The 23383-nt window shown below is 53.6% G+C and overlaps 10 protein-coding genes across 10 annotated transcripts; 5 read left to right on the top strand and 5 right to left on the bottom strand.

The window, feature by feature from the left end:
- Positions 1-197: 197 nt before the first annotated feature.
- Positions 198-2327, top strand: MGL_3388 (uncharacterized protein; the record flags this gene model as incomplete). Its single annotated transcript, XM_001729301.1, has 1 exon — positions 198-2327. One exon carries the CDS (start codon positions 198-200, stop codon positions 2325-2327), a length of 2130 nt encoding a protein of 709 aa, XP_001729353.1.
- A 619-nt stretch (positions 2328-2946) lies between these two features.
- On the bottom strand, positions 2947-8220 carry MGL_3387 (uncharacterized protein; the record flags this gene model as incomplete). Its single annotated transcript, XM_001729300.1, has 1 exon — positions 2947-8220. One exon carries the CDS (start codon positions 8218-8220, stop codon positions 2947-2949), a length of 5274 nt encoding a protein of 1757 aa, XP_001729352.1.
- A 546-nt stretch (positions 8221-8766) lies between these two features.
- MGL_3386 (uncharacterized protein) lies at positions 8767-13092 on the top strand (the record flags this gene model as incomplete). Its single annotated transcript, XM_001729299.1, has 1 exon — positions 8767-13092. One exon carries the CDS (start codon positions 8767-8769, stop codon positions 13090-13092), a length of 4326 nt encoding a protein of 1441 aa, XP_001729351.1.
- Positions 13093-14315: 1223 nt separating this feature from the next.
- MGL_3385 (uncharacterized protein) lies at positions 14316-15401 on the bottom strand (the record flags this gene model as incomplete). Its single annotated transcript, XM_001729298.1, has 1 exon — positions 14316-15401. One exon carries the CDS (start codon positions 15399-15401, stop codon positions 14316-14318), a length of 1086 nt encoding a protein of 361 aa, XP_001729350.1.
- Positions 15402-16370: 969 nt separating this feature from the next.
- On the top strand, positions 16371-16689 carry MGL_3384 (uncharacterized protein; the record flags this gene model as incomplete). Its single annotated transcript, XM_001729297.1, has 2 exons — positions 16371-16401; positions 16448-16689. The coding sequence occupies 2 exons, from the start codon at positions 16371-16373 to the stop codon at positions 16687-16689; spliced, it is 273 nt and encodes a 90-aa protein (XP_001729349.1).
- A 158-nt stretch (positions 16690-16847) lies between these two features.
- On the bottom strand, positions 16848-17606 carry MGL_3383 (uncharacterized protein; the record flags this gene model as incomplete). Its single annotated transcript, XM_001729296.1, has 3 exons — positions 16848-17101; positions 17145-17343; positions 17379-17606. 3 exons carry the CDS (start codon positions 17604-17606, stop codon positions 16848-16850), a joined length of 681 nt encoding a protein of 226 aa, XP_001729348.1.
- A 776-nt stretch (positions 17607-18382) lies between these two features.
- On the top strand, positions 18383-19300 carry MGL_3382 (uncharacterized protein; the record flags this gene model as incomplete). Its single annotated transcript, XM_001729295.1, has 1 exon — positions 18383-19300. The coding sequence occupies one exon, from the start codon at positions 18383-18385 to the stop codon at positions 19298-19300; it is 918 nt and encodes a 305-aa protein (XP_001729347.1).
- A 99-nt stretch (positions 19301-19399) lies between these two features.
- MGL_3381 (uncharacterized protein) lies at positions 19400-20230 on the bottom strand (the record flags this gene model as incomplete). The annotated part of the gene is made up of 1 exon (XM_001729294.1): positions 19400-20230. One exon carries the CDS (start codon positions 20228-20230, stop codon positions 19400-19402), a length of 831 nt encoding a protein of 276 aa, XP_001729346.1.
- Positions 20231-20537: 307 nt separating this feature from the next.
- Positions 20538-21844, top strand: MGL_3380 (uncharacterized protein; the record flags this gene model as incomplete). The annotated part of the gene is made up of 2 exons (XM_001729293.1): positions 20538-20595; positions 20631-21844. The coding sequence occupies 2 exons, from the start codon at positions 20538-20540 to the stop codon at positions 21842-21844; spliced, it is 1272 nt and encodes a 423-aa protein (XP_001729345.1).
- Positions 21845-21896: 52 nt separating this feature from the next.
- MGL_3379 (uncharacterized protein) lies at positions 21897-22769 on the bottom strand (the record flags this gene model as incomplete). The annotated part of the gene is made up of 1 exon (XM_001729292.1): positions 21897-22769. One exon carries the CDS (start codon positions 22767-22769, stop codon positions 21897-21899), a length of 873 nt encoding a protein of 290 aa, XP_001729344.1.
- Between the last annotated feature and the right edge of the window lie 614 nt (positions 22770-23383).

The raw sequence follows: 23383 nt of genomic DNA, 5'->3' as shown, positions 1-23383 counted from the left end.
CGCCCCAGACAAAGTACATGGCGCCATGAAGTTCCTCACTGATCTCGTACATGTGGAGCTCGATGAGAACCAGCTTCTGATGGTTGCTCAAGAGCTTGTGCCAGTGCTGCAGGACCTTCTCACTGGCGTTGATGGGCGTATTACGCCACATACCAAGGCGCGATGTATTAACGTATTCCACCAATGTTCTCACGTCGATGTACATGGCGAAAGACACGTATACCGAAACTGTCGAGAAAATTACAGCACACTACCTACCGACATGGCTGCAAGGCATGCAAGTGCTTCTGGAGGCCTTCATATACAATGCTAGTGCTGAAGCGGCGTTGGAACGATTCGTGTGGGAAGAGGTGGGCCTCAAGCACCAGATCGTCAGCTTCCTCGGCACAGCGTCACACTTTACTTCGATTTTTCAAGCATATGCGCCAGCACTCGTGCAGTTGGTTGTGTCGAACTTACGAGCATACGTTCCGTTGTTTATTGCATCAGAACTACAACGCAGTGTCTTGCCGCCATTAATGCTAGATGGCGATTCGGACGTATTGTGCACAGTGCCTGCTTTGGCCGAAAGCTGCCTCCTCTTCTTGATGCGGCAGCTTCGTTCCAAGACGATGCGACAAATCTGTGTGCGCGACGGCATTGGTGGCGATGGGATCGCCACCGACATGTTGAATGAAATTCTGTTGCTGATGCGAACATATGCACAAGCTACACGCGAGGATATCGAGACGTGGGATTCAGACGTTGATGTGTATGTGGAGCAGGATGATGCCGACAATGTCCAAGCGGGACTTCGGCCAACTACGGCTGATCTGATGGAGTCAATGCTCGATACTTTTCCGCTGCCAGTACTCCGACTTTGTCGCGCGTGGGTCGATGAACCGTTATTGAACGGGAATGACTCTGTGCGTGTAGACGAGATGGACGTTGAGACAGCATGGGTTCCGCTAGAAGCCAAGCTTTGGCTACTGGGATCGACGCATGAGGCCGTTAGTGAGGTTCTTCTAGATCGGGAAGAGCCGGACTTTCTTTCGATTCCTAACATGCTCGAACGACTCGTCCTGCCGAATGTGTCGATGCACGCGCCAGCGTACCTGTGTGGACGATGTTTTATTGTTTCGTCGCAGTATGTGGAGGCACTGCCTGAGGACGTAGCACGCAAGATTTTTCTAGCTGCGATGGAGACGATCCATGCGCCTGATGAGCTTGTGAGCCTGCAGGTGAAACTGTCGGCAGTGAGAGCGATTTGCAATATTCAACGGGAGAAGCCAGAGGTGACAAAGCATGATGGAGGCACTGTGCTGAAGCAGTTTGGCGGCTTGCTTCCAAATGCCACGCATTCGACGCTCGTGTTGATCCTTGAAACCATCGAGGCATTCATTCCCCAACGTACAACGACGAGCGACCTAGATCTAGCGACGCTCATACACACGGTGCATGCCGTGCTGAAAGTGTGGTACTCGCACACGATGGACCCCAGTGTAGAGCTGTCTGTGTCGTATGTGCTGCAGACGCTTGTACAGTGTCCTATTGCAGGATGCCGTGAACATACAGTCAGGGTCTGCTTGGAAGCTCTTGCACCATGCTTGGCAGTGGAGCAAGAAGAGGTGAGTCTTGCACCTAGTGCAGCAGCGATGATCCGCAGCGTGCTCCAAGTAGCTGATGCCGCGTCACTTTCGCCTGTGGTTCCGACGCTGTTCCCGCGCGTTGCCGCTTATATGCTAGTGGCAGATGACGTGGAGGCGATGCAGAACTTGATCCAGAGTCTCGTGATGATCCTAGACAAGTGCCCGGAGACCGTGTTGGCATGCAGCGATGAACGCGGTGTGGCAGCCATTCAAGTCATGCTGCATATCATCGAGCGGGTTCTGTGTATGGACGAGCAGATGTGTGGTAATGCACTGGGCAAATTCCTTGTAACAATCTTTGTACAAGCAGGGCAACAGCTTGCTCCTGTTATGGCGGCCTTGCTGCATGCGCTTGTCGCAAAACTCGCGCATGCGACGACGTCGGAATGTGCATGGACACTATTGTATGCACTGGCATTCCTGATGGCGCATCACGCCGATGCAGTCGTGAAGCAACTTGACTCGACGGACATGGACCGCGGCGAGTCCGCACTTGTGCTATTTGTGAGGCGGTGGCTTGCAGATGTGGGATATGTGACGACGCCGGACGTGATGCGTGTACACATCCAGGGCCTTGTTCAGTTATTTATGCATTGGACGCCGAGCCTAGAAGCCTTGTACGTGGACGGGGATGTACTTCCTGCACCAGATGATCGGATTATGACACGATCGCGTGCCAAATCTCGTAAGTATGCTTAGAGACAACGTGAAGTAATGGGGCAACGAAACCAGGAAGTGATTCGCTGTTTTCTTCTCTTCCTTATTCTCTCTGTCTCTTTCTTTTTCTATCCCTCTTTCTTCCTCTTCTCGAGATGCTAACTTGCTTGCAGGCAAACAGTACGCACAGGTTCCAGCGTCGACTAAGGTATTGAAAATCCTACTTGATGAGTACAGACAGGGCCAGATGAAGATGGAGGCGAATCACACAAGACACGTGAGGGCGAATGCGCCGTTGGAAGAGCGCATCGAGCAGGACTGGGTCGACGAGGAAGAGGATGAAGATGGCTTTGATTTGGGTGTGGATCTTGGCGTGGACCTGGGCGCCGACGTGGATTGGGAGCAGTTCGGCGAAGACGGCGAGGGCATTGACGAGAACGACTGGACGATGGATGCGGCCGACGTGGCTCGTTCGTTCGCAGCTGCGGGGCTGGGTGACATAGAGGTGACGAGCTCGTTGCGGACGAAGCCCGAGGTCGAAAGGGCGATCCTGACCTATTCGCTCAAACGATTCTTACAAACGCAGCTGCAAGAGCGCGCAGCGCCTATGTGCACAGGAGCGATGCACTTGAACGAGACAGAAAAATCATGTCTACAGTCGCTATACGTAGCGGAAGATCTCCACTAGATGATCAGGTCCACCAAACGCCAGGACAGGATGGTGTGGATGGAAAGCGACGATGCTCGTGCTGGGCGAGTAGCGCGATGGCGGAGTGAATCGATCGCGCAGAGACCGAGCAGGACCACTCGAGAGTAGCGAGGGAGCCTGCAAAGGACGCTGATACGGGCGTCCCAAGGGCGAGAGGTCAGCGAGGCTGTACATCTGGGTAGTGTGGATATGCGACGAGCCGCCAGGACGCGGCGAGCTCGTGGCAGCGAGCACGGGAATGCGGTCGTGCACGGCCATGTCAGAAAGCGTAGACGCGTGGTCCCAAGCAGCTGAGCACTGGAGCACAGATGATCTCGCTCGGATGTCCCACACGCGGACCTGGCCATCAACACTGGCTGACACAAGCTCGCGAGCGCCATGCCTTTGCAGATGCACAGTCTGCACCCACGCATTGTGTTCTTCCCACAGCTGCACAAGGCTGGATGTGGGTGGATTGCGCTGGTCGTATACGCCGATGGAGCCGTCGCCAAAGCCGGCCATGAACAGATGGCCTATGTCGGTGTCGCTCGTCAGCGACGTGGCACACGAGTTTACGTGTGTCGGCACATCCGATATACAAAGCTCGCGATGAGCGTCCCATAGTCGCACAAGACGACTGTCACCGCCTGCCAGCAGACGGCCGCTGACCTGCTGCCATGTGACTCTCACACCACTGGGGTAGCGACTGCGAAGGAGATCCGGCAGCACACGGAATGCACTCACAAGCTCGGGCCCGTGTTTGGAGCCGCAGCCACGCGCATATTGCCGGTAGATGTGGACGTGCCCATCCGCAGCACCGGTCAGGAGCAACGCATCCACTTCTTCGTTGATGAACGCGAGCGACGTGACAGGCCCGTGTGGCCGGTGGCCATTGCAGAACGACGAAAGGAGGCGCTGTTCCTGCCAGTCCCACACACATAGTGTGTCCTGGTCCGTCACACTCACGACATGTGGATCGTACTCGTGGAAGCACAGCATCTGCACAGCCGATGGCATAGTGAGCATGCCCACGCGTTCGCTCCATCGCACCGAGCCCGCATCGCCGACCTGCTCCATCGCCTCGGCCATGTGCTGCTCACACCGTTGCCTGCGCCACATCTGCCGGTTGTACTGCGAGCTGCCTGGCTCATCGGCCTCGGCAGACTTCATCTGCGGCTCTGTGTAGTACTCGCTGCACCACTCGAACAGGCGACTCTTGAGCGGCAGCTGCTCCTGCACACGGCCAAGCCAGGTGGTGGGCGGCGTGTCGTCGCGACCACGCACACTGAGACGGTGTAAATCAGCGGCAATGCACTCGGCTAACGCATCTTCAATGTGGACTTCGCGTCGCGAACGTGCTGTCGGCATGCCCGCACTAAATGAATCCTGGCTTGTCATGCACACAGGCTGCTGACTGCCACCGCCGTAGGGCGCCTTGTACGTCGCGATGGGTGTACCATCAGCCGAGGCCGCTGCCGCTCGCGTAGGTGCCGCGACACTCGTCAAGACAGGCGCCACTTTGGCCGGCGCATGCGAGGGAGCGGGTGTCCCCGCAATGGATGAGATTGCCCGGATCGTACGCGCAATCGTCGAGCCGCGCCCTGCAGGTTCGTCACCACTTGGGTCGACAAAGCCACGGTCCGATGGATAGCCCGGCAGTCCTACCGTGGCGGCTGCAGGTGGAGCTGCGGCATAGCCTGCTCCTGATCCTACACCCGCTCCTACCCCAACACCATGCGAGGCGGCATTTGGACGCGCTCGACTGTCAGTGGCACTGGCATTGGCACTGGCACTGGCACTGGCCCGGGTATTCATACCACTAGGGAGCGAGGAGACAGACCCACGAGACTTTGTCGCAGTAGCGCCCAAGGCCCCCGCGGCACCTGCGAGCGAGCTAGTATGGTTCGCAGCAGCAGACAGGGGCTCTGCGGCCGTCGGCATGATGTGGGGCTGAGATAGTTGCTCAAGACTCTTTTGACGCATGGTCGAATTGTCCGCATATAACGCGCCATGCTCCACGAGAGCCGCCATGATCTGGTCAACGACAGTGCTGGCCAGATTAGCCACTTCCGGATGCGCATCGACACTCAGGTCCAGCAGAGCCACAAACAAAGTGACAAATGCAGGCACATTCGCGATATCACTCGTCTCAACGGACTCACCATGCTGGATGATGCCCCTCACAATGCCGGTAAGAAGCCGCTCTTCCTGTGTGAGGCGCTCCTCGATATCTGCATTCATATCAGCCGGCGCAGCAGCTGCGTGCTGCGTCGGTGTTTCTTCACCGTACACAGCCGTATCGCGCATATAGCATAGGTACGCTGCAAGCACAAAGAACCCATGGTAGTGGTGCACGAGCGCACTCAGAGCAATGACCAGCTCCTTGCGCACCAACGGACTGCAGTCGCTTCCTGAGGCAAGGATGGCCATCGCGATGCCAACTTCCATGTTCCGCTGCCGCGCGGGCGTAAGACCTGTCAGTGCCCCCGTACATATGCACGGCGGTCGGCCGGCGCCACGCGCCCGCTCACGCCGCCTATCGCTCGACGTCGCCCCATCCGATGCATCACACAAGGCACCGCCACTTGTGCCGAGCAGCACACCCAGCGCATACAGAATGGCCGCACGAACTTCAGGAGACGCATCGCTCAGCAGGCAGCATAGCTTACCATGCGCATCTTTGGCAATCGCACGTGCCTTTCCCACGTCATTGTTGTCCCAGAGCTGAGCCAGGCACAGTGCAGACCACTGGCGGAGTAAATAATCGTCATCCTCCAAATGCTCAAGGCAGGCGTCCATCACGTCAGTTTCGAGACATGCATCCTGACCCAGTGAAAAGTCCTGGCAAAAGACAGCGAGAATAAACGCGCACATTGCCCGGTGCTCACTTACATTCGGAATCGGCAGCGTCTGCCCTGCGCCTGCTCCACCCACATTGGGTACAGAGCCAGCGGCCGCACCACCGTGCGCATGTGCCATGGGATGGGCATCGGTCGCCACCGCGGGTGCGGCAGTGCTGGGGACGGCAGTCGTTGGTACCGCTGCTACACCGTGGCCTGGCATCTGCCCTGGCTGGAACGGGCTTAAAACCGCTGCAAAGTACAGGTAGCCATTATCACGGAGCAGGTCGACTTGACAGCTATGATCGACAGCCAGGATCCTTGCCCAGATATAGATCAGTACTGGCTTGAGATCAGCAGCTGGACTCTGCAGAAGCTTGAGCACATACGGGAAAATCCCAATACTCAGGGCCAGGTTGACAGCCCAGGGCCCCAGGTCCAAGAACTGGCTCAGAAGAATCAGGGCTCGCAAGCGATGCACCTGCGACAGAAGAACCTGGAGAACGATGGGTAGTTGCGATGGGGGATCGTGTTCACGGCTCAGGGTCGCCTTCGCGTCAGGATCGTCGGCGACCGAATCGGTGTCCGAGTCTGAGTCCTCAACCGTGCCGGAAGCTACACCCGTCATGGAGCCAGGGCCAGCGCTCTGACGTCGATGCATCGATACCACTCCCAGCCCAGAGGTCGACGACGCCAAGTCCGGGACCGCGGACGACGGAGCCACTGTGGTCGTTCCCGTGGCCGAGGCCGCTGCTGAGGCTACGGCTTTGGCTGCTAGTGACGACGTCGCCGACAACGATGTTGACACGTCTGACATGGAGCTGCCATTCACCCGCACGACCGGATGCCGCTGCACTCGTCGACGCGGCGGATGCCGGCTCACATCGCCCTGCGAAAGCCACACTTCAAATGCTTTCAACTGCTCGCTGAAGAACGTCGAGTGCCGGTATTCGAACGAGGCGAGATGCGGCGGCATAGGGATGCCGAGATTCTCGGCATCCGCGCGTGCTTGCTCCTTGGCCAGCAGAGTCGGCAACTGCGAAAGACACTGGTCAACAGCAAGGTCCCAGCTGTCCCATAGCGGGTGATTGTGCGTCGGAGGCAGTCGCGGATGACTCACAGGCGTGCAGTGGTAGAACCGCATGATTCGTTCTGCCAGCAAGTAGTTGCGCAGGAGCGCAGCGACCATGAGATCGTCGCGGAAGAAGCGACGAAAGAGCGCTCGTGGAAGCACAGTCCAAGCGATGGTGTCAGTGACCGCAGTGAGTGTCCAGTTTAGCTCGCCCAACGGCGTGCGCCGGTCCTGGAGCCGGCCTGGGATATTCATCACCATGTCGACATTCAGTGGACTCGGCAGCGGATTCTGCAGCACGAACCAGCGAAGAGAGATCTCAATCGGCGATGTTAGGCAACAAGTAAATAGGTCCGCAGGGAGATCCGGATTCATCGGCAGCACTTCGTCTGCGCCGCATGCCGCGAGATGGATCGAATCACGCAGTGGGAACTGCGGCTCTCCTGTCGCATCAATCGTGATACCATCTGGACTAGGCATCGGCGGCGGCTCACGTCCTTCGGCCAACGCCGCCTTGATTTCATCTTCTGCACGAGCTTCTGCAAGACGCCGGAAGTTCGCGACAATGTGGCCCGCGGCGCTTGTATCCCACACATAGATGCACGGCTGCCCGAGCCATGTCTGCAAGTCGTACAGCGTCAGAGGAATATACTGCGTGTACGCCTTGTTAAACACCCAGATCTCGCCGCCTGGCGTCGGCTTCGGCACCCCGTAGCCATTATAGTAAAACAGCACTCGCTCGTCCTTCGCAGTACGCCGCAAATTCGTACAAAAGCGCTTCGTCTCTTCAACAATCGGATCCAAATACTGCTTGTAGCGCGTCTTCATACTCAGCGTCTCGAACTGGACCTGCAAGTTGCGTCCTATCGCCGGGAGCGCTTTCGACGCGTCCAGAGACTCGGGATCCATCCAGCAGATGAGCTTTGAGCATGGGTTTGTCTTGCTTACATCCGGCGGATCCACACCAATGTTTAGGCACATCACCAGCGCCGCCGTCACCGTCCGCAACCGCTCACGCATGCGCCAGTCCGGCATATCTGATGCTCGTCGTGCACGCGGAATCCCATTCGTATTGTGTCGCTTATTATTCCAATGCGTCATGTACGGAGACTCAAGCAACACCCAATCCTCAGCTTCAGCCTGAAGCAAAGCTCCATGGCGCGGGCCTTCGCCAAGCATGTCAGCCGTGTCCATAGTCACACTTGACACATTGGCGTTCGCGTTGGCATTCACGTTGGCGTCCCACGCCTCTGACGCCGCTGCCTCTTGCTCCCTCTCTAACCTTTTCACGTTTTCCATGGTCAACGGTCCCGGCGCATGCTCCGGGTCCGTCATGCGTTCTGCCCACCCAACGGCTCCCGTCGTTGAATGGCCCCAGCCAAGCTATTCACGAAGAACGTCACCAAGTATTCCCTGAGGATTCGCGCGCCACGACCAACATGCGCCGCCGGCGTGTTTGACGACGGGCGCCCCGTGCGCTCGGCCGACCACCACACCATCTTCCTGCCCTTCATCCTCCACACGATCTCAGAACCAAGCCACCGCCATCAGCCTTTTGCGCCACTCCCGACCTCTTTGGGCTGCGACGCGTTGCCTCCACTGACGGTTCCATGTTTCCATTTCGATGACGCGGCCCCCCACACGTAGCTTGTCACCTCCGCCCTTTGGTAAAGTTGCAGCTGGAATTCTTTGATACGCTGAAACCAATCTACGCCACCACCTGGTTGAGTTCTCCACATATTCCATAGTCGACATTCCCCTACTACTTGTTCTCACGCCAAGAACGCCTCTTCACCACTGCCACCATTGTTCATTCTCTTGTGCTTGTGGATGCGTCGTCACCCAAGAGGAACATTGGCAAGTCTCACTCGTCCGCTCAAAATGGTCCAAGACACGTCGCGCCGGCGGCTTGATGCTGTGACCCGGCACTTCCACGCTAGCTTGCAATATCCGGCGAAATCTCTCTCAGCCGCTAATGAACTTGGCACGTTCCGCCTTGGTCCACACGTCGCCATTCCCGTGCATGCCGCGGATGCACCTGAACGCATTCCCCCGGAAAGACTCCTCCTTGATTTAGAGGACCCAATCGTGCTCGAACACTTAGAGTTTCTTGGAAAAAAATGGCAGCTGCGCCAGGATGTGTTTCTATCCTCACCGCCTGGCCCCTACACACGCCGATTGTGTCAGACCTTCGCTGCACTCATCCAAGTGCCTGTCGAATACGTGTCGCTGCACCGCGATATAGGTGAGGCCGAGCTGCTCCAGCAGCGCTCTCTCGAAGCGGGCGGCAATCTGCGCTACGATGATGGCCCTGTCGTTCGAGCTATGAAACATGGTCGCATCCTGATTCTCGACGGCATTGAGCGTGCAGAGCGTGGAGTCATGCCGATTCTCAACAATATTCTCGAGAATCGTGAGCAGAATCTGGCGGATGGCACGCAGCTGGTACCGGCTGAACGACTCACTGCTGCTAATCATCAGCTTCAACAGGATAGTGGTAACGCGCATGCTCGCTTTATTCCCGTGCATCCAGACTTTCGTGTGTTCTGTTTGGGTCTGCCTGTGCCTCCGTATCGTGGACATCCCCTTGATCCCCCATTCCGCTCGCGGTTTCAAGCACGTTGGGTCGAGGGAGCCGTTTTCGCACCACCACCTATCTCTGATTCTACAAAACAGGGCTCCTCCCTACTCGAGCGCTGGAATGAATGGCTTACTCTCCTTCACATGAATGCGGAAGCTAGTCTTCAAGAGGGCATTTTGCCATCAACAGAGCTGCTTCCTCACGTTCCGACCACGGCGATGCCTCTGCTGCGAGATATGGCCTGTTTGTACCCACCATCCAAGAATATGCCCAAGCCCGCTGGACCAGCAGACGCTGATACACCTGTCGCAGAATCAACCCTAGCCTTGCTCAGCACGGCGTATCCTGCGCTTTTGTCGTTTGACAAAAAGAAACGCTCTTCTCTTCACGAAATGCTCACGCGCGTTGCACTACACAAAGGCGTCGGTACCTCACACATGTTCTCGTCAGGACTGGGGTTATCTGGCTACACAATCCATCATAATGAACGCACGTCTCCGAGCACGGCGCGCTTAACGTTCCGCCATGAGAGTGCTGCATCTGTGACAACAGAGGTCCCATGTGGTCCCCTCCCCCTCGTGCCACTAACGGCGCTTGAGGAGATGCATGTTTCTCTAACGCCCCGAGTGCGCTCGCTCCTGTCAGCGATGTTGCAGCTGCATAGCATCGGCCGTGATATTGCTCTGGTACCAAGCTCTCTCGATAATGAGTTACATACGCAAGCATCTTCGTCTAAATCGACCTGCATTCATTTGTTCGGTGCCTTACTGGGATACCCTGTGGAGACGATATGGCTCTGGAAAGACATTAGTGGAACAGAGCTATTGATGCGACGTGCAACTACACCTGATGGCGCAACTGTCTGGCATCCAGCGCCGCTGACGTCTGCAGCACTCCGTGGCTCGCTTGTGCATCTTGCAGGCGCTGACGTACTGGGCTCTACGCTCGAAAGCCTTTCCCGCCTGACGCAGGACCGAGAGATGGAGCTGTGGGAAGGCACGCGTCTCACAACAGAGGCGGACGTACCAGTGTCGAGCCAGTTGGTCAGTGGCCAAGTGTGCCACATGTCGCCAAGCCTGCGCATCATTGCGACGGCCCCGAAAGTGGGAAATTGGCTCACAGAAAGCGCAGCTACTATGTTTGCCACGCTCGCTGCGCCACCCATGTCGGATGCCGAAGAACGTGCGGTTGTAATGAAGCAAGCAGGTGCAGCCCCTAGTGCCAGTCTGGATGCACTCTTTGCATTCGTGCATGAATACCGCGCGCAGGCAACAGACACAAACGTGGGACTTCACAAGGCGCGCCGCTTTGGTACACGACAGCTTATTCGAATTGCTCGGCGACTTTCCAAGTGGCCTGATGAGGACCTGTACAACTTGATTTTCCGGAACCAGTTGTGTGACTTCCTACCGCGAACTGTGCGTGATGTCGTGCATCAAACGCTTTTGCAAGCGAAGATTGTACCGCATGGCTTTGAAGGCGCATTCCAGTATAAGCCACCGCTGCGCCTAATGCCGCCAATCGTCGATGGTGACATGCTGCGATTCGTCGACGAAAATGGGACAGAGCAACTGGCTCTGCGCAGGTTCCACTGGCGGGAGCATGATCCCGAAGGCGCGTCGTTGATTCCGAACGCACACGGCTCCTTCTTCCACAACACGCAGCAGACAGGTCTGATGTACTCATTTGCGCAGGATCTTGAAATTCTTGGCGAGCACCTCCTGTTGATGGGAGCGCAGGGGACAGGCAAGAATAAAACGATCGACCAGGTACTTGAGCTTCTTGATCGGCCGCGCGAATACATTCAAATGAACCGCGATTCAACAGTGGGTGAGCTGCTGCAGCGTGCGTACTTAGAGGATGGCCAGCTCAAATACTCGGACTCACCACTCGTGCGTGCAATTAAGCTGGGCCGAGTGATTGTGGTTGACGAAGTCGACAAGTGTTCGGCGTCTGTGTCGGCCGTATTCAAGTCGCTTGCTGAGCGCGGTGAATTGACGCTTCCAGATGGTCGTCGGGTCGTGCCACAGGGCACCGTCGCTGATGCAGATGCTATCACTGTGCACCCTGACTTCCGTCTTGTTCTCCTGGCGAATCGACCTGGGTGGCCGTTCCTGGGTAATACGTTCACGGACGTTGTCGGAGAAGGCTTCAGCTCGTATGCTGTTTCCAATCCAGATGTCGAGTCCGAGGTGCAGCTGCTTGGCCGAATGGCTCCCAATGTTGATAAGGAGTTAATTCGCTCGCTTGTGTTGTCATTCCACGATTTGCGCGAGGCATTTGATCAGGACCAGATAAGCCACCCATACTCATTACGTGAGCTGATTCATATTGTCCGCCACTTGAGTCGCTATGACGATGAGACACTCGGCGATGTCATGCTGAATGCACTTGCCTTTGACTTGCACAAGCCCGAGTCGCTCAAAATCATCGCGCGTGTGTTTGCGAACCATGGGCTGAAACTCGGTGGTATCACACTTGAGCAGGTACAGAGGAAGCTCGAAGTGCAGGCGAAAAAGAAGCAGCTGCGCGTCGAGTACAGGCCTAAGGGTGATACGAGTCTCGACAAGCCTAAGAAGGGCAAGGACGACCCGAACAATGACCCGCATGTCGGCGGCAACACATGGCGTGGGGGCACGGGCGGCCGTGACACTGCGGGACTCGGCGGACGTGGCGGCTTTGAGCGGCTGTACAAGGGCCATAAAATTCACCAAATCCCCAAGGAGCTGAAAGAGGATGTGCCCGAGCACATTCAGGCTGAGGCGCGCGAAATGGCAAAGAAAGCACTTGCTGAGAAATTGGCTGAAGACCGCCTAGACCGTGACGAGGCTCGGTTCATGCAGTCGGTCAAGGCCAATGTCGAAGGTCAGGTCTTGCATCTGGCAAACGTGCTGAATGGACTTACGGCCAACGAGCACGAGCGCCGGTGGCTTGTTCGCCAGCAAGAAGGCCAGCTCGACGAGCGTCGCCTCGGTGAGGGCCTGGTTGGTGAGCGCGCCATCTTCAAACGTCGTAGTGAAGCCCCTCCTGAAATTGGCGCACCACAGATGAAGCCGAAGCGCATCCGCATTATCTTGGATGCTTCAGCGTCGATGTATCACATGCAATTTGACGGTCGTCTCACACGCGAGCTCGAGACATGCCTAATGGTGATGGAAGCCATGCAGCGTGTTGACCCTACGCGTTTTGAGTTCGACATCGTTGCCCACTCCGGTGATCAGGTGGTCATCCCGCTAGTCAAGTTGGGATCGATGCCTAAAACTGATGGAGATCGCTTCCGGATTCTGCGTGATATCGTCGCCTACACACAGTACTGCATGACTGGCGACAACACGGTCGAGTGCATCACACAGTCAATCAAGGATGTTCGGTCGCAAGATGCTGATGATTACTTTGTTATTGCACTATCGGATGCGAATCTGGGCCGCTATGCCATCACGCCCCAGGTTCTCGGTTCCGCATTGAAACGAGATGAGAAAGTTAAGGCGGCGGTCATCTTTATTGACAAGGGCGGCGCCGAAGCAGGCCATATCGCCAAGGCCTTGCCAGGCCGCGCTTTTGTCGCAGAAGACACGAAAGATATTCCACGTGTTTTATCTGATATTCTTACTTCGTTGATGCGCTAGACGTAGTACTAGTTTTATGCTGACGTTGATGCACTGTGTACATGGATGTGTTATATGTATACGCGTTATTGCGACAATGTCCAGAGCTCTGCGTCGCTTGCTCCGGCGACCGACGTAGCTTTATACATGCACTGCCATAAGTACGGCCATTCAGTTGAGCGTGATGTCTTTCGCGGTAATTCTGTAATTTGGTAGTCATCACAAGAACTCCGCTGTCGGAAAGACCTTATATAGCGCTATGCGATCAACGCCAGTCCGAATAAACCGACATAGCTTGTCACAGGCACGCATTTCTTTATGATTTCGCTCAGAAGCCCCGGCATTTGCGCTTAGTAGCAAGGGTCAAAGTGATACGCTGTGTCTTCCTACGTGAATACTTTTGAGCGCGGCTGCGATTCCTAGGTTTAAATGATGTTGATTCGTATCGCTAATGCGTCCGCACTAATTAAATAGACTGAACCTAAAGAGTTGCTTTCCACACCGCTGCAATAATGCTTGAAATCTTGCATGTCGCAACAGATATGTTGAATACTACGAAGGAGCCGAAACGACGGGTCAATTTCATTCTTGTATGCAGTATAGCCCAGCAGCGTCGGGGTGGATAGAGAGCGACGCATCTGCGCATGCAATGAGCTGTCGAAAAGTTCACCCATTTGGTTGATAAACATCTTCTCGAAGCCTGGGCCCCAGTCAAGCTTTGATATATGATGTATGCATATTGGGACCTTTTTCATACGAACCCTGATCTTCGGGTGATAGGGGAATGTCAACATCACGTAGTATGCACATGCCGAAATTGTAGTGACTCGGATTCCATGATAGACTCACTGACAATGTATTCTGTGAATCATCTATGTTCTTTTTCCTACATGCACATATGAATTTATTTTCAGCAAGTTGCAATATGTGTCCTAGTACCTATCAGAGGAAAAGCATGGTCGTCTTGGATTGGCGACATAGCTTTCCTGCGCCTAGTGCATCTTTCACGTCGAGGCTGGCTCAGTCAAAAAAAGAGCGTGGGATTTTCAGTTTATCCTGGTTAGCTTTTATTGTCTTATAATCGCAGGTGAACGGTGAGTGTCAATTTAGGTTGCTAATTCGTTGTTGATGCATGGGCGAACTAAGAGTAGAGGCTGTCGGCAAGAACGTATTCCAAGATCATGACAGTGAACGACATCTCCACACATGTTCTCCATGAGATAAATGTGACCTATTTTACACATCTATTTCAGTAGCGACGCACGGCCCTCTTCCTCAAGTGCCTGGGCCACAGCATCAATGACCTTGGCGTGCATATTAGCTTGACACGCCACCACACCCTTATTGGCGGACAGCAAACGGCCAAGACCAAAGTTCAAGGGTCGTGCTGCAATGTCCGTGACTTTACCGCCGGCTTCTTCAACAAGCAGGGAACCCGAAGCATGGTCCCAGATTTTTTCTTGGTAGCTGCCATCTCCGACAGGCAGACGTAAGTAGACATCTCCATCACCCCTTGAGATACTTCCATACTTGGCCTGACTGTCCATACGCACGTGCCGATCGCCCATACCTAGTAACTCGGCAATGCGTGCATTTGTGCCAAGAGACGAATGTCCCGCGTCTACTGACTCACAGAACGTCGCTTGCCGGATATCGCCTTGCAAGTCTCGCATACAGACAGGCACTAGTGGTGCATGAACATCATCAATAGGCACAGAATATGCGCCATGCCCTCGCAAGGCAACGAACATTACACCAAGACCTTCCATGGACGATGTGCGTATTTCACCATCGGCAGGCTTCGGCTTGCTCTTGTCACAAGGCAGGTTCGGACATCCCATCACACCCAGCTCAACATTTCCATCGACAATAAGTGCAAGACATACAGCATATTGTCCACCGCGCAAAAAGCCTTTGGTCCCGTCGATGGGATCAAGTGTCCAGAAACGTGACTGGCGTCCACCCTGAAATGCGCCCTTGTCTATTGTTGCAAGAATATCATCATCAGATAAGGGGGCTTGAATTTCCCCTGATGCCTGCAGAGCTTCGTTCACTAGTGCACACACTTTGTCTCTGTTCGTCTTCCCGGCCTCTCCCTGAAGATCGGACGAGGTCTCTTCAGCGACGATGCCGTCGTGCGGGAACTTCTTATTTAAAATGTAGTTGATCGTTGCTTGTGCACTAAAGTCGCCGATAGTTACTGGAGACTTGTCTTTCTTTGTGACAGATTCGGCAGTCGTAAGTGTTTTAAACACTTTTGTCGTGATGGAGCATGCCGTACGCACGGCCGCCATTGACGTGTTCCGCTCATCAACGAGGTAAGATTCCATCGTACACTTGAATCGAGGCCAACAATGTTTTGGACTTAGCTGTTCAAGTCGCCAAGATGCTGTAGTGATTCGGAAAACTCTCGTCAGCATCTATCGCCTGGTCATGGACGTGCTAAACGAGTCGTCGTCTGTGATGACTAAGCTGAAATTTGGTTCTGTGCCCGCATAATTTGTCGGCCATCAGCAATTTGAAAGCCTAGAGCCGTATAGGTGCGCATACGTGGCAGTGCAGATTGAGTTGAGATAACTATATTATCCAGCAGCAAATTTGGCTATCTCCTTCGTGCGGGAATTGCACGCGTCAAGCCGAAACGTGTTCTTTCTGAAACTGTACTCATCTCATTTTCACACTCCTTTTCTTTCACACAGCCTTCACCACTATACTTGCTCACACCGACAATTCGGGACACTGCCATCTTTGCTCGCCACCAACTAACACGAATTCATGCTTCCTTTTTAGTGCACTACGTATGAGCTAAGTAGATACAGACATAATATTGGTCGAATCAGCCGTGGGGAATTTTCTTCTTCGCCCAGCGAGTCCTCATGGAGTGGAGTATTTCAGTTAGGCGCGTTTAAACCCAGTGATTTGCAGATGGACCCTGCGCATTGACAATCGCGACAAACCGGCATTCTCCCCGACTCAAATGAGCCAATCGAAATGAACTATTGCGACGTGGGGTGCATCGATCACATGAAAGGACCAATCATGGTTTCATGGAACATCCTTCGGATGTTTCAAGAATGACATCTTTTCACCAAATCCCCGTGCTGACATAACATCAGGTGGTTCTATTGGTTCACAAGGGCACTCGATCTACGCGTGGACGCACAGATGGGGCTGTATCAATCGGGAACAACCTGCGAAGTCCCGCAGTTGCACCGCCGAACCTTGGCGCGTGGGCAGGCTTGAAACACATAAATACCGTTGTTCTGTACCACCTACATCCTTACCAACAACGTATTATAATGTCGAACTTCATGAATCAGGCTCAAGACGGTACGTTGCATGTTGTTCCGCTGAATGAGCTAGTCTAACAGTTTAGCTGTATCGCAGGCTGGCAGCAAGGCCCAGGAACTCGCTGGTCAAGCCAAGGACCAGATCAGCAACTTTGGTCAAGGTGGCCAGGGTGGCCAGAGCATCTCGCAGCAGGCCGGAGAGTATGCTGGCCAGGCCAAGGAACAGGCAGGCAACTTTGGCAAGCAAGCCCAGGAGCAGGCCGGTAACCTGGGCAAGCAGGCCCAGGACCAGGTTAACAACCTGAGCAACCAGTTCGGCGGCAAGTAAATTCCTAGTATCCCCTCCTCAACCTATCGACTGTGTGTCGAGATATCTTGCTGTAGATACATTTTAGGCACATGGAACTAGTACATGTATTCGAGGGCTTGGTGTAAGATGTTGCTGATTTGTATTGCTAGCAGTCGCTAGCAGGCTGAGGTGGATTATTATGCCTTCAATGAGCCAGGAGCAGACGTGGAAGTCAGGGGCATGAGTGAAATTATAAAAAGAGCGAAGCCTGTTAAATGGGCACATACTTGAATATACTTCATAGGGCTCCCGTTACGATGCGTTGAAAACTTTGGGAGTCCCATGACATTACAAAGGATGTGTGCGGTTAGCGGTGCCCATACCGTGCCAGTGCGCATGAATAAAAAGTCCGCATACCATCCAAACACGGATGTGTAAGTGAACTGCAAGGCTGCGGGGTTGAGTCATTAAGTCGTGTCCGGTATTATACATACCACTACTCTGGAATGCCAGTCGCCCTGCGCGTTTTGTGAATCCACCTTGCTTCAGCGATTCCCACGCATGATGTATATGGGCGATGCCGAAGTACAGCGGCGGTGTCAACATGAGTGTAGCTTTTGAAACATGTGGATTCAAGTGTTGAATGCTAGTCAGCATACATGAACGAAACACCAATTCCTCTGTGCACGGACCCTGCACGTAAGCATTCGCATCAGCTGCGTACATACAATGATGTAGTTTCGTAGGCATTGAAGCCAGGTGTCCCTAGGTTCGGGCGATTTAGACTCGCGTTGGGATGACAAGTGGTCGAGCAGCTTGGCAAAAAATGTCCCGATATACAGGCACGATGTTAACATGAGAGATTGTGCACATATCCAGCCGATGCGCCCGAGAAACACACCTACTGATGGGTTGAAGGGGAAGAACTGGGATGTCAGAAACGTCGGTTCTGGCATGGGGAGACCTAGCAGACGAAGAGTGTGCAATGTTCGAAATGGCTGCTGTTCGGGAAGTACGTCGCATCTCCTTAACAGGGTGGCTGTGGCAATAAGGTTTATAATTGTCGCTGTACACGCCGAAGCGAGTCGCTCGATGATGACGTGTGGATTGTCGCGATATCTGTGCTTTTCCAACGGGCGTTTACGGCACCACGCAAAGAGACGTGGCAAAGTATATAATGAACCCACATACACACATGTGTATGACGAACAAGCAAGAATCGACAAACTATGATACATGTCTTCTAGGATCGGTCGCTTGTTTGCTATTTGTACCCTAGCCAAAATTCAATACGAGACAGACGCCGTGTCGTGACTATATACGAGTGTTGGAATTCTTTCGCACACTGGCTGACAAAGAAGTAGCGACACAATGTAAGATAGATCGGGATAAATTCAGGCTGTTCGTTATTCATCGGGTCTGGGACTAATATTCGACGACGAACCACATCATGCAAATGAAGCGCGTTCTCCTGCTACTGGCGGTCTTTGCCATAAGCATACTCGGTGCATTGGCTGCTGGAGATTGGGACAAGAGTGATGTTGAAGTATGTTCGTGCAAAGACTGCGCGTAATAACAGCCAGATTTTTGAGCTTCAGAACGCTCTGGAAAAGTCGGAGGGCGAAGGTGTAAACTTTTATTCGTTCATGGGCCTGAGTCCGTCCGCTTCCTTGTCCGACATCCGAAAAGCTTACCGAGAAAGGAGCTTAGAGTGGCAGTATGTATGAGTTACATGCTAGCGTGTTTATGCGCCTGTCTACCGTTGTTGCAGTGTTTGCTAATACCGTTCTGCAGTCCTGACAAAAACCCCAATACGCCCGAAGTACATCGACGATTTGAGCAGTTGGGTCTGATTCATCGTATTTTGCGTGACGAGCGTCGTGATCGCTACAATCACTTCCTCTCGAATGGCTTTCCAAAATGGCGCGGAACTGGCTACTTTTACTCGCGCTTCCGCCCCGGATTGCTCATGGTCCTTTCACTGGTCCTCTCCTTGTCCGTGGGTGTGCAGTATTTGATCCAAATATCGTCCTGGCGTAGAAACCAAAAGCAGATTGAAAACTTGCGTCGCAGTGCGCTGGCGGTTGCCTGGGGTGCTGCGTTCCAGACTCCTGCATCGGCATCAAAGACCTTGAAGTCTAGGCCACATCCACAGCAGAAGAAGGTCCAAGTCCCGATCCATGGCTTCGGCGAAATGCCGCCTGCGCCGGCTCAATGTGACATCATTTCCGGTAAGGTCGACTGGGATGCTGAAGCAAACAAGGTCCGTGAGGCCATGAACGCGCCTATGCCCGCGACAGATGAAGCTCCGACAATTGTGGAAGTGATTGTCTTCGCTGATGGGAGCATGGTTGTAAATGATGCGAAGTCTGGCGAGCTCGTTCCCGTTGAGCCGTTGCCCGAATCCGAATCTCCCACGCTCAAATCGACCTGGCCTTTCCAATTATTCCATTCCCTTGCCGGTGCATCAAAGGAAACGGCGCCTGAGGTGATGGATAAAAATGATGACAAGGACGAACATCGCCAGGATATTCCATCCGAGAGCGTCATATCGCCAGAGCAAGAGACGACTGGGTTTACTTCAGCCAAAGAGCCCAAGAAGTCTGCTGGCAAACGCCGCAAGCGTAATAACAAAGCACAACAGAACTAAGCTAGCGACTTGTTTTGTCTATGAACGCAAAAACTTAGCGTGCCAATGCACGTGCTCAGCAGCAAATGTGCTCACAAAGTAGTCTGTGTGTGTGTTAGCTTAAAGTTTATTCGCGATGGACGTACAGCTGTGATCGTATCCATCATGCAAACGCACTTGGATGCGTGCCGTGTCGATACCACTCTTCTTACCAGCCTCAACAAGTGATTCTGGCTGCAGTTGTTTTTGTTTGTAAAAGTTGTCGTTCAGCCCGCAGTCCACTAACACATCGACTTGACGTGAGCTCTCCAGCTTGCTTAGCAGGACCGCCGCGTCATACTGCTTTCCATCATCAATACCACCAGCCAGGTAGCCCTCAAACAGCTTCTTGCCTGTTTCGCAGTTTGTTGGATGACAAATTGGAGCAAATGCAGAGACCGAGCGGAAATGGGCTTGTTCGCGGAGGTACATGACTAGAGCACCATGTCCGCCCATGGAATGCCCGAAAATAGATGCTCGACTCACGTCGATTGGGATTTGTTCCGATGCAATCAATTGAGGGATTTCTTTCAGCACATGATCGTACATGTTGTAGTATTTATTCCATGGCTCTTTGGTCGCATTCACATAGAAGCCAGCGCCCGTGCCGAAGTCCCAGCTATCTTCCTCACCTGGAATGTTTGCACCTCGTGGACTTGTATCTGGGAACACAATGGCTAGCTGCTCCTTTGCTGCAGCCTCAAAAAAGTGGCCCTTCTGGGCCGCGTTGTCCTCCGTGCACGTCAAGCCAGACAGGAAATAGAGAACCGGCACCTTGTGTCCGGCATTGGCACTCTCAGGCAAAAATACATTCATTTTGGCCTCAAGTCCACCCAACACCTTTGAACGGAATGAGTATTTGGTCAGTACACCCTCAAACACCTTGTTTTGCGATTGGATCGTCAAGCTCATGTTAACCGTGGTCGTGGAGGTTCGGAGGCAACATGAAGCTGCGGCTCCGTCAAGAGCGGGATGCGCACCGTGCGAGCGGAAGAACCTGATGTGGAGAGTCATTGAGAGCATCTGGCCGTGCATATTTCCTAGTCCCAGCGCCAATCCTCACACACCCACCCTTGTGACACAGCCCGGAACGCACGCGCCCTCATTCGTGCTCGGCTGTCGCGAGCAGAAATTCCCTTTCCATTAGAGTTTCGTGGCTCACCGTCCAATCCCTCCCTCATAACTTGATAACGCAAGTCGGCGCCAATTCTCGAGGAGTATGTCATCCTCATCGTCATCCTCGTGGGATAATTGGAAAGAAAAGGCATACTCGACAGGTTCGTGCTAATGGCTATCAGCTCATGATGTGCAGCAAAGAAAGTCGAGACTAGTGCATGGCGCACTTTCGACCCTATTGGTCATTGGACCAATCGACAACTCGGTCGATTTGGACTAGAGGCATTCTATCCAACTGCTTTAGAGGGTGAAATTGACAAATGTGCGCGTATTGTGTCGACATTCTCACAGGGTGGTGCTGAGGTAAAAGAGGGCGACGCACCTAATACACCATACAAGGACGGGCAAGTTACGGACGAGTATGCGCATCGGAAAACCCAGAAAGTCCTGTACAACATACCTCCGAACGTGCTTCGCGGTGCGAAAGGCGTAGCCATCTTTACCGTATTTCGCTCAGGCCTCGTGTGGTCTGGCGCTGGTGGTTCAGGTATTGTACTCTCTCGTGATGAGAATGGCGACTGGGGCTGTCCTTCTGGTATCTTGGTTCATACTGTGGGTTGGGGTCTCGTCATTGGTGTGGACGTATACGACGTGGTACTTGTGCTTCGCACGCAGGAGGCTGTGGATGCTTTCAAGCGCCCCAAAGTCAGTGTGGGTGGCGAACTGTCTCTTGCGGCAGGACCAGTCGGGAACGGTGCTATTGTTGACTCCGGCATAGAAGCGTCACCGTGTCTTTCGTATGTGAAATCGAAAGGATTTTATGCGGGCGCACAGCTCGATGGCTCCATTTTCCTAACGCGGTCTGATGAAAACTCTCGCTTCTACAACTATCCAGATATTCCCATTGACACGATCCTAGACAATAAACTCCCTAAGCACCAGATCCCTCACACGTGCATGCCCATTTGGCAAGCACTTTACCAGGCAGAGGACCGACCAGAATACATGGGCACAAGTGCCATTCCAACCGGTCCTTCTCCAGGTAGCTATGAGGCGACTGACGAAGACATTGCGGCACTGAAGAGAAATGAGGAGGCATTCCGGACTTCCGGCGCTAGCACGGCTAGCTCAGCTGGTGCTGATAGCACTCCTGGCGCTTCTGGCCCCGTCGGAGGTGCCGGAAACCGCACAGCTGTGCCACCACCTAGTAATGCGCCCATCTTGCCACCGCCGCGCCGTGTGCCAGGAGCATCGTCCAAGGCAGCAGAGGCAAGACAAGCCAAGGAGGCTGAGGCGCGTGCTGAAGCCCAAAACAATGCATCCTCAACATCAGGACTACCACCTCCATCTTACGACGCATCGCAGGCAGCTACATACCAATCCGGCCCGGCACTATCGCGGCTGCCATAAAACGATCTTGAATTTCGTCACTACCATCATTATCGAGCACATGATTGGCTTATTAGGCAAACTGAATTCTGCCTTGGTCATCAGCTCGGTCTCGGAAACCGCGCCACCAATCCTGTGATAAGCGCGCTGGTTTTCCTCGTGTCTGTATGCGTGTGATGCCATACATGCCTGATATAGTTTTGAACGCCAAGAATCCTCCGTGGCTGACGTAGACGCCCTGTCCAGGCTTCTCCAGGCTCTTCGCTTCCGATGGTGTCTCCAACAACACATGTCCTTCATGAATAATGCATGGTGCAGGGCTAAATTGAGAAGTTGCAGGTATAAGCGTCGTTGTTAATGGCTGCGTATATCCGAACGCTCGCATACGCGCGTCTATCATGGCCGCATTCCATGCATCCCATCGGATCTGTGAGAAACGTGGCGCTAGTTTCGGTGCTCGGGTTGCATGTGTTGAGTCTTGTGGGATCAAACGGGCATGGCATTCCGGTAGTCTTGCTACAACGTCAACCAGAAGCTCAGCACCGCGTGGCGCGAGTTCCTCAACAAGTGCGGGGTATGTGCAACTAGTTGGTATGTTCACGATCACTTGTTTCAGTATACCACCACGATCAAAGTGTGTTGGGTGCAATTGCTGTACAGTAATACCTGTCTGGGTATACTGTCGTGCGATTGCCCATTGAAGTGGTGCTGCACCTCTAAGATCAGGAAGCATGGATGGATGCAAATTGATCGCAAGTGATGTCGACGGGAAGTGAGACAACATAGAAGTTGGAATTCGATGTCCAAATGAAGCTGTTATGAGCAGAGGTGATTTTGATTCACAAATAGATGGTGGGAGAGTAAATGCCTCGAGTCCTTCTTTTGGCACAGTCGAAACAGGTACATGCTTTTGCTCAGCGAGTTGTTTTACAGGTGAGACGCGCATTCGCCGTGCACCCCACGCATGCAGGACATCAGGCGGTGTTAGTACATGTATTGATCGACAAACGCCCGTACTACCAAGAAGTCGTTCTAATGCCGCACACGCAAATGCGTCGGAGCCGCAGAACAGCACATCATACGGCGGTGCACTTGGTGGAGCAAAAGAGCTAGTGCAGTATCGCCGTTTGCTATAGTTGTAAATGTTGTCTGCTAGATTCCAAGACGTAAAAGTACTCCTCAATCTAAGCAATGCTGTCATCACATTCGCGAGATCCGGGCGCCGTCAACACAAACGCTAGCGATGACGCTCAAATGACACATAGGGTGACAAGATGATGTGCATGACTCGTGAGTAGTGATTACGTAAAAGTCTGGGCGACGAAATTATTGATCCACATCCATTCGTGTCGTCTAAAGTGGTAATTCTATTATCACTTCTCCACAAAACTGGGTTTGTGTTGGCAACAGCAAAAAGGTGGATTAGTCGTCCTTCGAACACTGGATGCCATTAGGATCCAAGTGTTTTTTCTCAACAGGACGGCGCTTGGGTATGAGAGGAGAACCAGATAGGCCATTGTCGTGTCTTTTCGGCATATTAAAACCAAGTGGACCGACGTC

Source organism: Malassezia globosa (genome assembly GCF_000181695.2).
Source record: "Malassezia globosa CBS 7966 chromosome Unknown mgl_sf_9.1, whole genome shotgun sequence".
Classification (NCBI taxonomy): Eukaryota; Fungi; Basidiomycota; class Malasseziomycetes; order Malasseziales; family Malasseziaceae; genus Malassezia; species Malassezia globosa.
The sequence above is the reverse complement of the archived record's forward strand: the minus strand, read 5'-3'. Positions and strand labels throughout refer to the sequence as shown.